A 13,385-nucleotide genomic window follows, 5' to 3' on the forward strand; every position below is an offset into this window, starting at 1 on the left:
GAAATTATCCTGAGGCCAAGTGTTGAATGAGGAGACATTTATAAGATTGGCAGAGGAAGAAGATTGAGCCAAGTGATTGTCAAGGGATAAGCACAGATCTAGGGGTAAAATCCCAAGAAAATGAGTCCAGGAAAGGCAAGGGAGGAAATTGTTTCCAGCAGGAGAGAATGCCTGCCGCAGTAGGTACCGCAGGGAGGTTAGCTAGGGATCTGAGTGGTAAATACGAATCAAAGATCTTGGACTGTAAAACTTGGACAGTTTCAAAGGAGAAGTGGGGCAGAAGTCAGGCTGCAGTTGATTGAGAGTTGAGTGGGAGACAGAATGTTATAATTCACCCCTTATAACTGGGAACAAAAGAGATGCTGAATACAAATCCAAGTCTTAGGATACACTTTATTTTGTTTTATATATAAAATTAGAATATTGAGAAAATTTAACCTCTCTCTGCTTTTTCCCAAGTTTGAAAGTTAAACACTTCTGCTAGTGGTTCTGCTGAATCAATACCCCATCAAAATATGAAGTCAAGTGCTGAAAAGCTTTTGTTGCCAACCTTTAGAGGAACGGCATAACAAATATTTTAAAAAGTGAACTGATTTCTTTCTGCAGAAATGGTGTAGTTAAGAAATTATGTACAAACTGGCAACTAGTAGATAAAGTTCTGGAGATCTAATGGCCAGCATACTGATTATAGTCAACAGTTCAGTGGACCCTCTGTCTGTGGGTTGTACAAGGGTGGATTCAGGTCTGTGGATCAGTCCATGGATCCCTTCCTGGTTGGTTGAGTTCATGGATGCAGAACCTGCAGATACTCAGGGCCAGTTGGACTAACATCATTTTATATAAGAGACATGAGCATCTGTAGATTTTGGTATCAATGGACGGGTCGTGGGTCCAGTCTTTCCATGGATACCAAGGGATGACTTTACTGTATTACAAATTCTTAAGTTGCCAAGAGACTAGATTATAATTGTTCTCACAGCAAAAAAGAAATGATGATATGTCACAGTAGAGGTGTTAGCTAATGCTGCAGTGGTAATCATATTGCAATAAATAAATGTGTCAAATCAATACATTGTATACTTTACATAGTGTTATTATGTCAATTATATATCAATAAGAAAAGAAGTTATGCCTCACTTGATATTTCCTTAAATTTTTTTTTTTTAATTTATAGGAGGACTTCTATAATAGCTGAAAACAAAATTAGAATTTTGGAAAGTTTTGTTCCTTCAGATTTTAGGTTCTTATCATGTTATTTCAAAGTGATTTTTTAAATGACAGTTTTAAAGTACCCCCAAATAGAATTCATATTGGAGATACTCATAACTTTAAACTATAGTGACATTAGTTGTTGCTCCACTAATAAATTACTTAAAAAATAATTCGATGAAATATTATTTCTTCATTTTCTTATTACTGAAAATAAATGCTATGCATTCCGTCATCCATAAGATATTTATTGGCAGGATTCTTTGATAGGAAAGTTACTAGAATATAACCTTTATAGTAGTGTTTTTGTTTTGCTTTGTTTTATAGTTTTTAAAATCATAGAATAATTTTGGATTCTGCTGGTTGTATTTAGCCTAAAGAACTATAAGATAGTGGGAATACTTAGGGGCTACCATTTACTCTCAAATTTGGCTTTTATTGTTCTATAAAGTGTGTCTCACTATGACACTGTATCAAAGGAAATAAAATTGAATACACTATTGAACTGAAAATTGAAGCACTATTTCATTCTGGGTGCTGAAATAAGAATAGGTGGTTTATTATGGAACTGTCAAAAACTTGAGGAATTATTAGTTGAATGAAAAGGATGTATTCTGAAAAATTAGTTTTTAAATATTTGAAATTAAGCCAGAAAATACAGGGTTCTTACTTACCTATACTCTTTGGCAATGCATTTTAGAAGTAATACGATAGTTGTTAAGCAAAGCAAGAAGGCAGGCAAAGTGACTTGGGATCCTTTCATTAAGTATTAGCATTCTTCTCCCTTATCGTTCTTTTGTGGAGTTTAAGAAAACATTATTACCGCGTAGCCTGTAAGTGAGGAATAATCCTCTTATCTAAAGATTTATATTCTTTTAATGTGTTGAAAATTTAGTAAGTAAAAACAAAAGGCTTCTCACCTGGAGAGTAATGTGACAAGGAGAGCCACATGAGTATGATGGGGAAGTAGCAATGTAATTGACATTTAATAACAAAATTTTGCTCATTCATAGTCAGATGTAATTTCTTTAGGTCCAGATAATATTCTTGCACTTAAGACTATGGTATTAACTCTTAAAATACTACCTGTTCAAAATTTTGAAATGAAATGACTTTCTATGAACAGAGGTAACAGCTCCCCCCCCCCAATAATGGTATGCAACATTCTTAACTGTGTTGTTCTTTATAAAAAGGTTTTTGACTTTGTGCTGGTGCCAAAATGTAGTAAAAATTGGTAACAGCAAAGTTATATTAGGTATGAAAGAGTGGAAGCAAATGGAGATCGCTTGGAAAATGCAACGCTTACTTCAGTGAACTCAGTGATCTTTTATTTCATAATTAGGCTTCTATGAATAGGATAGAGTTCAAGAAAAATAGGAGCAGATTTAGCTGATTAGATGAAGTTATTGTAAAACAGAGTTCAGTTATCAAGGGGTCAACTGAGTCAGCAGGAGGAAAACATGTAGGGGGTGGTTTTTGAATTCTTATTTGGGGGATGTGTGATAAGCTACAAAAAACAATTTGAGGCAATTATATAAAAAATGTTATGAAGAAAGAAGTGCTTATATAATATTCATTTTAAAGATAATCTTAAGAAATGTTATTTACATTAGATAAGTTTAGAAAATCCAGAACATTTGGAGGCCAGCACAGAGTATTTTAATGCAGACTGACATTTCCTGAGACACAAAGTATATGTTGTAGAATTGGTAAGGTTTAAATAATTTAAATAATTTCTCTTAGCATATATGATTATCATGATGAACAAATTTTCTGGAAAAAATGTGTCACTGCTTATTATGGAGATTTTTAAACTCTAATAATAATAACAAATTAAGTTGTATTTAGTTATTGGAGCATCTGGCCTAAAAAGACATAGTGAAATTTACATTTGATTGAAAAGGAATTGCCTGTTCCAATACAGCTGTGTAGTGTGTATCATGTATTTTGGACTTAGTACATGAAATGTTTTGAATTTGTATATGAAATAAATGTCAGGTGAAGCTTGTTCTCAGTAGGTAATAAAAAAATAAACCTATTAGAAGCCCATTTATCTGTGTAAGCCTTGGTTTCCTTATTATAAACTAAGAATGTGGGTTAATAGTATTGCTGAATTTTTTTAATCTCTAAAATTCTATGACATTTGAGTTAGTGAATTGTATAAGAGATTTTTAGCACAAATAAATCCGTGACTATTGTAGTCAAGTTAATTCAAAGTTAATTTATAGCATCTGTGGTAGTGGCACAACAAGGATAAGATATTTAAAATATAACCCTTAGCCCCAAAGGAACTTTGTGTCACCTCCTATTAGTAAGGAAATATGTTAAAATTACTATTTTATAAAGAAGGCTATGATAAATACTAGATGAAAATAATACACAGAATGCTGTGGGATTTAGACAAAGGAGGGACCATAGCAGAGTGACACAAAGTGATGGTTGAAAGAAGTCGCTCTGAGGATATATGTGAGTCCTTTTTCTGATCACAGAAGAGATGTAATATTGTATGGGTGGAAAAATGTTCCCTTTTTCCAGTCTAGGTTCTTTGGCTGGTCTAATCATTAAATAAGTATGACATTACTAGCAGAAAAATTTACTTATGTACATATGGGAGCCCCATAAAGGTATAGAGACTCAAAAGACAACTGGTAATTGAAGCTTATATACCATTCTGAGCCAAAGAAAGGGAGGAGTCTAGGGATACAAAGGAGAGGAAGGCAGGGAGAGGAGATGTTTGGGAAACAGAGGTTGCCTTGTTATGTAGATAACTTTCTTAGATAAAAAGGTATCTGGTAAAAGCTCTCTTCCTGGTACAGGCTTCCTTTACTATGTAAATTTAGGCAGTTGAGGGAGAGGTAAAATAGCTTTCCTGAATCTGCTGGGTTTTGATTGCTTTTAGCTCAAAATAGTAATCCTTATGCTTGTTACCAAACTCAGATTTGGCTGCTCACTGCTTGAAAACCAATACTCGTTGGTTGGAAAGGAAGGGTTGCTTTATTCAGGAGACCTGGGGAGAAGGCAGACTCATGTCCAAGAACCAACTCTGAAGATTCTGCTCAACCGTGGAAGTTTTTTAAAGTGAGAAAGGGGAAGTTAATTGCAGTTAATCATTTTGGGATGTGATCAGAGTTGAGTTTATCTTCCAAGCAGACTTTCTTCTGATTGGTTGGTGGTGAGGTAACAGGGCAATGTTACAGGAATATGGTGCTCTGCCTGAAATTACCATCCGCAGCATGGTGGGGGCTTTAGTTGTGCAGAAGAACTCAAAGATACTGTTATGTATATTCCTTGAGGAGGAACCAAGACTCTGCCCATTGCTGCACTATTGTTTCTTGGCTGCTCCTCCTTTGTTTCTGCATTCCCTCCCTGCCTTGATAAGCAACTGTTTGAATCTGCCCTTTTGAACTCAGGGAAGGTCTAGGAGGCTGAATGAAGCTTATTTCCTATAAACAAGAAATGGAGGAGACGGAAAGGATTTGTACCTGGGAGGGCCCCACAAGGTTCTGCTTGGTTTCATGCTAATGTGGCATATTTTGGGGTGACAAATTCTGCTCCCCCGAAATATATTTTAGCATATAAGATAATGTCTGTAGACTATAAAGTAAGCCAAAATATTAACGATTTGATTCTGATAGTAGGTGAGAGGCTAATTGCCTATTCTGTCATTTGGTAGCTGTATCTGTGAGCTTCAGCTTCTTTATGTGTAAAATGGAGGTAAAAGTAATGCGTACTGTGTTTAGAGTTGTTTGCTCATTTATGTATTAGTTAAGTCATTTAATAAACACTTATTAACTGCCTACTCCGTGACAGATTACTGTTACAGACGTTGAGGGATATAATGGTAAGCACTGCAGATCAAGTCTCTGCTTCATGGAGCTTCCATTCTAGTGGAAGGTCGATACATGGAGGGGGCGGGCAGGCGGGCAGGCAGGCAGGCAAACAAAAGGCAAGACAGTGGATAGCAGCAGAGTGCTATGATGATTGAGTGGGTATGGGGTTGTCAAAGAAGGCCTCTCTAAGAAAGAGACATTTAAATGTCTGAGGTCGGAGTGATAAGAGGGAACCTACCAAGATCCAGAGAGTGACCTTTCAAGTGATGAGCTTGGGTTGTTGCCAGGATTGAATGCTTGCTCTGTGTAGTATTATTAACATTATACTTATTTGCCCAGAAAGAGTTCTAGAATAGCACTGGAACAGGATGTGGAAGTCATCTTTGTGTCTTAATTATTCTGCATATTGTAGCACAGTTTAAAGTATCTCATGCCTCAAAGTGTTGTATCATGTAACAGCACAAAACAGTAACCAGAAGTAACACTTATATAGCACTTACTGTGTGCTGAGCACTGTTCTAAGTACTTTACCTGTTTTTTGAGTCTGCCAGGAATAAAATTTGGATTCAGAAAAGAGAAAGAATCTCATGAAACAGGCAAGGAGGGTGTTGGGGTGGGAGAAATTTTCCTCTACTCTGTTAGGTTCTCCTGGCTGGTCTAAGAATTAAATTGACATGAGATAGATTAACAGGAGAAAAGTCAAACAAAAGTTTAATAACATGCACACATGGGAAAGACACAGGAAAGTGGAGCAACTTGTCACCGTATTCGGAGCCCTCACCTTAAATACCATCTTCCGTTAGAGACGAAAGAGAATGTTAGGGTTAGGGTTAGGGTTAGCGTTTTGCAACTTGAAAGAGAAAAAAGGTAACTCATATGGAGATAGAAAAGCAAAGGTTTGGTAAAGGGAAGTTTGCTGGGCCATGCCGAGACAGTGGGATACAGAGTGGTTTCTGCTCTCTAGGCCCTGCTGAGTTTCCCCCACCACACCTAGCCCATATTCTTTGCAGATATCTCTCCTGATAGCTGGAACAGGCCCTCTATCTAAGTTCTTTTAGGCAGTTAGGGGGAAGGTAAAAACTTTTTCCTGAGTCTTTTACAACAACTTTTTCCAGAATTTATTAAAAAATTCTGTATTTGAAACTCAGTTGCTAGGTATAATATTTAGGTCTACGTAAGATGATAGTAGTAAAGAAAATTATGCTTGTAGAGGAAAATGAAATATTTTACTATTATTGAAAACCTTCTACAATAGCAGGGTTGAGTAGCAGTGACTGAAACCATATGGCTTGTAAATCTTAAGATGTTTCCTATCTAGTTCTTTGTAGGAAAAGTTTGTCAGCTGCTGATAAAGAATTGTATTGCTTGGGAATATGGTCTGTTTTCTTTCTTTTCAATCTATGTGCCTTTTCTTTCCTTTTCTTGCTTTATTGCACTAGCTAGGATTTTCATGCAGTTTTGCCTAAGAGTGGTGACAATGTACTTCCTTGCTTTGTTCTCTCAGGAGGAAGGCATTTAGTTTTTTACTGTTAAGTATGATATTAATTGTTGGTTTGTTGTAGATATCCTTTATCCAGTTAAGAAAACTCCCTTGTATTCCTAGTTTACTGAAAGTTTTTAACATGAAAGAGTGAATGCTGCATTTTCTTAAAATTCTTTCTGGTATTACTTGATATGATCCTGTAGTCTTTCTTCTTTAGTCTATGAATATGGTGGGTTACATTGATTTTTCCAGTATTGAACCATATTTTGCATTCCCTGGATAATCCCCACTGGTCATAATATTTTATTTTTTATGTGTATTGCTGGACTTGATTTGCGATTATTTTAGGGTTTTTGTCTTTGTGAGGGATATTGATTTGTGGCTTTGTTTTCTTGTAATGTCTTCTTTACTTTGATATTGGAGGAATGGAGGCCTTCTGCAGTGAGTTGGGAATTAGTCTTTTTCTTATATTTTCTTGAAGATACTTTTTTTTTTTTTTTTTAGCATTGGTGTCATTTTCTTCTTTAAATGTTTAGTAGAATTTGTCGTTGAAACCGTGTGGGCCTGGAGTTTTCACTTTCAGAAAGATTTTAACTACAGATTCAATTTGTTTAGTAGAGATAGCATTTTTCAGGTTATCTATTTCTTCTTGGGTAAGTGTGGGTATTTTGTGGCTTTCAAGGTATTGGTTCATTTCATCTAAGGTGCACAGTTAATGTGCATAGTGCTGTTTGCAGTGTTATCCTTTTGATGTCATGGGTTCTGTAGTGATAGCCACTTTTTTGTTCCTGGTGTTGGTAATTTGTATCTTTCCTTTTTGCTTTATGAATTTAGCTAGAGATTTATCAATTTATTTTTCTTTCTAAAGAACTACCTTTTGGTTTTATTGATTTTTAATTTTTGGAGCTCCCAATTTTATTGATTTGTGCTGTTACTGTTATTTTCTCACTTCTGCATGCTTTAGATTATTTTGTACTTCTTTTCCTAGTTTCTTAAGGTGGAAACTTAGGTTATTGATTTTGGGATGCCTCTTTTGAAATATATATAAGCATTTATATATATATATAGTGTGTGTGTATGTGTGTATATATATATAGTATCTCCCTATGCACACTTTTTAGATGTTTTCCACTAATATTGATTTGTTGTATTTTTATTTTTGTTCAGTTCAAAATATTTTCTAATTTGAGCCTTTTTCTTTGACTCTAATCCATGGATTATTTAGAAGGAGTGTTGTTTTATTCCCAAGTATTTGGGGATTTTTCAGATATATTTCTGTTGTTGATTTCCAATTTAATTGTATTATGTTCAGTAAACATTTTTTAATTTTGGTTTTAAAAATTTTCTTTAAGTTTGTTTTATAACCCAGGAGATGATTTGTTTTAGTGAATGTTTACATGCTTTTGAAAAGACTGTGTATTCTGCTGTTATTGGGTAAAGTGGTGTATAAACATCAGATCCTGTTGTTGGTGATGCTCAGTTCTTCTGTAATGTTGTGTTGTATGTCTTCTTTTCATTACTGTGAGAGGAATGTTGAAGTCACCTATTATAAATGTGGGTATGTCTATCTCCTTTCATTTTTATGAAATTTTGCTTTGTACATTTGAGAGCCTGTTGCTAGGTGCATACACTTATAAGATTCTTAAGTGTTCTTGTTGAATTGCTTGTTTTAACATAGTGCAATGTCCTTTATGCCTAGTGATTTTTTTTTCTTGCTTGGTAGTCTACTTTGTCTTATATTAATATAGTCTCTTCAGCTTTCTTTTGATTATTGTTGTCATGGTGTATCTTCTAACCTCATTTTGCTTTCAGCTTGACTATACCGCTGTATTTATAGTGAGTTTTTTTGTAGATAGCATATAGTTGTGTCTTGTTTTTAATGTAAGTTCAGAATTCTCTTTTAATTGTTATATTTGGTGATGTGTAATTGACATATCTGTTGATATGTTAAAATTTAAGTTTATCATTTTAGTATTTGTTTTCTGCTTATTTCTTATCTTACATTTCTTTTTTTTTCCTTTGCTGCCATCTTTTGGATTATTTGAACATTTAGTTAGTATTTTATTTTTATTATATTTCTTTTTGTGATTATTTTAGTGGTTGTTCTAGGGATTTGTTTTTCCTTGTTTCTTGAATATAGTAGAAATGCAATAAATATTTGGTTGATTTAAACATAACCACTTAACTTACCATGGCTGTCTTTTTTTTTTTTTTTCTATTTTTAATGCAGTGACAATTTTATTATTTTCTAAATAATTCAAAAGTGAACTTGAAATTTGATTTATGGCTCAGAAGTAATTCTTGAAAAGAGTGAATAATTAAAATAGTTATATTTTCATAATTTAGATGGATTACAGTGCAGGTAGATATTAGAGATAATATCTATATTTATACTTGTATTATTCTGTGTTCTTTAGTGCCTAGCATGGTGTTGTAATAATAATGGTGATAATAAAAATAATAGTAGTAATAATAATAAATTTATTCCAGGTACTTTGGTATATGTTCAAAGCATTATTATATTTAATCATCTTAATAATGTTGGAGATGGTTTATTTCCATTTTATTCATGTGGATACTGTGATTCAGCAGAGTTAAATATTTTGTCCAAGACCACACACTTATTCATAGTGAAATTAAGTTCAGACTCAGGTCTATTTGACTTCAGAATTCACGTTTTACCATTAGTCTAGTCATTCATTCCACTGATATTTGTCAAGTACGTACTATGTGTCAGGTACTGTATTATTTCTGATTGAAAATCAACATAATCCTTGTCTGTATGATGCTTACTCTCTTGTGGAAGAGATGGCCATTATACAAGTAAACATAATAATATAAAAATATAATGTGTAGTTACATTGTAGTAAGTATAGTGTTGGGGAAGGACAAGGCATGATGAGAATCAGAACCATGGGGACTTGGTTTAGATTCTTTGTAGAAGTGACATTAGAGGTAAGGATCCAGGATTAATGGGAATAGCAGAGAGTAGGAGGAAAAGCTGTATTGGCAGGAGGAAAAAGATGTCCCAGGGCCTTGAGTTGAAAGTTTCCAGAGCTGAAATAAGGCCAGAGTGGCTGGAATGTAGTAACAAATGTTCTTTGTGAGATGAGGCTAGAGACAGGCAGGGTCGGATTTATCTAGGGCTTCTGTAGGCTATGCTACATTGGTTAATTGGCAGTTGCCTTAATTTTTCCTTCTTAATGGTTTAGAATGTAAACCATTTATAAGGTGAAAAATGTCTACTTCTATAAATTAGTTGATTACTGTAGCTGGTCTCTCTTTACCTCAGGGCGAGGTAGTCAGTCCTTAGAATCTAGCATTACTTTCTTATCTGTCTGCCCTAGAATCTGTGGTGCCTCAGGTTTTTCTTTTCTTTTCTTTTCTTTTTTAACACCTTTATTATGGTATGGTTCCTGTACAATAAACTACACATATTTCAGATGTACAATTTGATGAATTTTGATAGATGTAGACACCCATGAAACCACCATCAGAATCAAGACAGTTAACATTTCTATCACTCCCCAAGAGGTGCAATTTTTGAATTCCCAGTGTGTCCCTTCCCACCCCCTTTACCCCCTGGTAACCATGAGTTTGTTCTCTGTGTCTGTGAATCTGTTTCTGTTTTGTAGATAAGTTCATTTGCGTCTTCTTTTTTCTTGGATTTCACATATAAGCGATATCATATGGCATTTTTCTTTCTCTTTCTGGCTTAGAATGATGATCTCTGGGTCCATCCATGTTGCTGCAAATGGCATTATTTTATTATTTTTTATGGCTGAGTAGTATTCCCCCCCCTCCACACCACATCTTCTTTATTTAGTCATCTGTCGATGGACATTTGGGTTGTTTCCATGTCTTTGCTATGGTAAATAATGCTACTGTGAACATGGGGGTACGTGTGTCTTTTGAGTTATATTTTTCTCCAGATATATGCCAAGGAAGATTTTTCTGATAAAAGAAATTGAGTGCTTTCAAAATGGTTAGTAGGTTTCATTGTATTAGTTAAAATAATGCTACATTTAGAATATCATGTGGAGAACAACATACTTTAAAATTTTTTCTCAATTTCAGAAATGTTGTAGATCAAACATGATGTGCTGCTCTTCATTTCAGCTCTTTTTAATGACCATTGAAATACTACCTTTTAGTGCTCCTTTCAGATTTCTAATGTTGAAACACGTGTTTATATCTTTCTCAGTCTGAGAGAAAAGGCCATACCAGTGCTGGAGATGCAATATACGAAGTGGTGAGTCTACAGCGAGAGTCTGAGAAGGAGGAACCAGTCACACCTACTAGTGGAGGGGGTCCACTGTCACCGCAGGAGGATGAAGCAGAAGAGGGTGAGAAGTGAAACGTGCTCAGTTCCCTCCCTTTATATAGCTGCTGTACTTATAATCCTCAAAGATGGATGGATGGATGTGTGTGTGTGTGTGTGTGACTGTCTGTGTGCCTATGTGGTGGGTTTGGGGAGGAGTGGTGACTGTTCCTAGTCTCTGATACTCTTAGACTAGTTTCTACTAGATGCGGAAGAGAACTTGGTCCATTTGGTTTCCTTGGTTGCATAGTCCTCCGTGTCACTGATGCAACTATTTAAATTTGACAGCCTAACTTTGCTGTCTTGCTTCCTATTTTAAGTATTTGTGAAGTGTTCAATAAGAAGTTTCAGGTTCTCTGAGATGTTTTTAGTGGTATGTCATGTCCTACTCCTCATTTGACATTGTTCAGTTCTGACTTGTCTTTTTGTTGTTGCCTTATCAACTCACTTGTTTTGAAAGAGCTGATATCTGCTCTGTTTACTACATGAGTGCTGCTGAGAGATGCTTACCAACCTCATGAGAGTCATGCTTCATTTGGCTCTGTGCTCAGTACTTTTTATAGAAACTAGAGCTAAATGTTGAATCTTTACTTTAAACCCTTGTATTATCTGCTTAGAGGATAGGGTTTATTAAAAGAAAGTTTCTGAATTTGTATTATTTTTGAAAAAAGTATTTTAGAATTCTCAGTCTTTCTCTCTATGAAACCATTCCTTTCTTGGATTGCCAGAAAAATAATAGTATTTTTAGTTAATATTTGTTGGGTGCTTATTATGCTAGACATTATTCTAAGTGTTTCATTAAAAACACTTTATGGTGGGGAAGGTGTAGCTTAGTGGTAGAGCACGCTCTTAGCATGCATGAGTTCCTGAGATTCAATCCCCAGTCCTACCATTAAATAAACTAAAAAATTATAATAATGAATAAATAAACCTAATTACCTCCCCCTCAAAAAAACAAAAAACAAAACCAAAAAAAATCTTTATGAAGGTATAATTTACATACGATAGAATGTACACATTTTACGTGTATGTTTCATTGAACTTTGACAAATGGATACATCTGTATAACCACCGCCAGAGTCATAATATGAAACATTTCCACTACCCCCACTAAATTCCCCTCATGCCCCTTTACACTACCCTCACCTGTGGTCTCTGGCAGCTACTGATCTCTGTTCTGTCACCATAGTTGCCTTTTCTACAATTTTATGTAAAACAGATCATACAGCACAGTCTTTTGTATATAGCATCTTTCACATAGCACAATACTTTAGAGATACATATATGTGTATAACTTTTATATATATTGTGTCAATAGTTGGTTCCTTTTTATTGTGAGTAGTAAACTTGTATAAAGATATGCCATGATCTGTCAGTCTGTCTAGTCACCAGTAATTGGACCTTTGCACTGTTTCTAGCTATTGGCTATTAGGAATAGAGCTGCTATGAATATTTGAGTACAACAAGTCTTTGGTGAATATATGCTTTCATTTCTCTTGGGTAAACACCTAGGAGTGGAATGGCTGGGTCTTAGGGTAAGTGTATGTTTATAACATTATAAGAAATCAGTAACATGTTTTTTAAAGTAGCTGTACCGTTTTCCTTCCTTATCAGCAGCAGAGGGGTCAGCTGCTTCATATCCTTATAAACATTTGGCGTTATCAGTTTTTCAGACTTTAGCCATTTTGGTTGGTGTATAATAGTATTTTGTGATACTCATTTGAATTTCCCTAATGACTAATGATGTTGTGCATCTTTTCATATGACATTTGCTGTCTGTATATTTCTTGGTCAAGAGTCTATTCAAATCTGTTGCCCATTTAAAAATTGAGTTGTCTTCTTACTGATTTTTAAGATTTCTTTGTATATAGATAAAGGTCCTTTATCAGATAATGTTTTGCAAATATTTTCTCCTACTCTGTCATTTGCCTTTTCATTTTTTACATGCCTTTTGAAGAGCAAAAGCTTAACTTTTATGAAGTCCAATTTGTCATTTTTTTTCCTTAATGAATTTGTGATCCATTTAAAGTTTCACACATGGTTGGAGGTATAGGTCAGAGGTTTTTCTGTGTGTGTGTGTGTGTGTGTGTGTGTGTGTGTGTGTGTGTTTTGAAAAACACTTATTATCTCCCGGTACCCGTGGATCAGGAATTGGGGAGTGGCTTGTCCGCGCAATTCTGGCCAAAAGTTTCTTAGGAAGAGTCAGATATTTCCTGAGGGGATGTAGTCATCTGAAGACTTCATTGGGTGGTTCTGAAAGCTTTGAGAAGCTTCCAAGGGGCTGATTCATATAGCTGCCAAAATGATGCTGGTGGTTGGCAAAAGGCTTCACTTCCTCTCCACGTAGTGCTGCTTGGGTGCCCTGATGGTATGATGGCTAACTTTCACCAGCAAACTGACGTAGAAGTTACAATGCCTTTTCTGTCCTAACCTTGGAGGTACACAACATCGGTTCCTTAGTATTCTGTTGATCATAGAGTTCAGCCCTTACTTCCATTGTGTGACTCCACTGTATTTTTTAAAAGACTTCCAGCAACATTGT

At 35.1% G+C, this 13,385-nt stretch overlaps 1 protein-coding gene across 5 annotated transcripts in view; it reads left to right on the plus strand.

Moving 5' to 3' along the window:
• The window catches only part of RABGAP1L (RAB GTPase activating protein 1 like), a 563,496-nt gene that overhangs the window by 105,337 nt on the left and 444,774 nt on the right, over positions 1 to 13,385 (plus strand). For all 5 annotated transcript variants that reach the window (XM_031435736.2, XM_064478006.1, XM_064478007.1 and 2 more), the window contains one exon: positions 10,727 to 10,868. In XM_031435736.2, the coding sequence (XP_031291596.2) occupies positions 10,727 to 10,868 (142 nt within the window). The remainder of the gene's footprint in view (positions 1 to 10,726; positions 10,869 to 13,385) is intronic.

Source organism: Camelus dromedarius, chromosome 23, assembly GCF_036321535.1.
Source record: "Camelus dromedarius isolate mCamDro1 chromosome 23, mCamDro1.pat, whole genome shotgun sequence".
In the NCBI taxonomy this organism is placed as follows: domain Eukaryota; kingdom Metazoa; phylum Chordata; class Mammalia; order Artiodactyla; family Camelidae; genus Camelus; species Camelus dromedarius.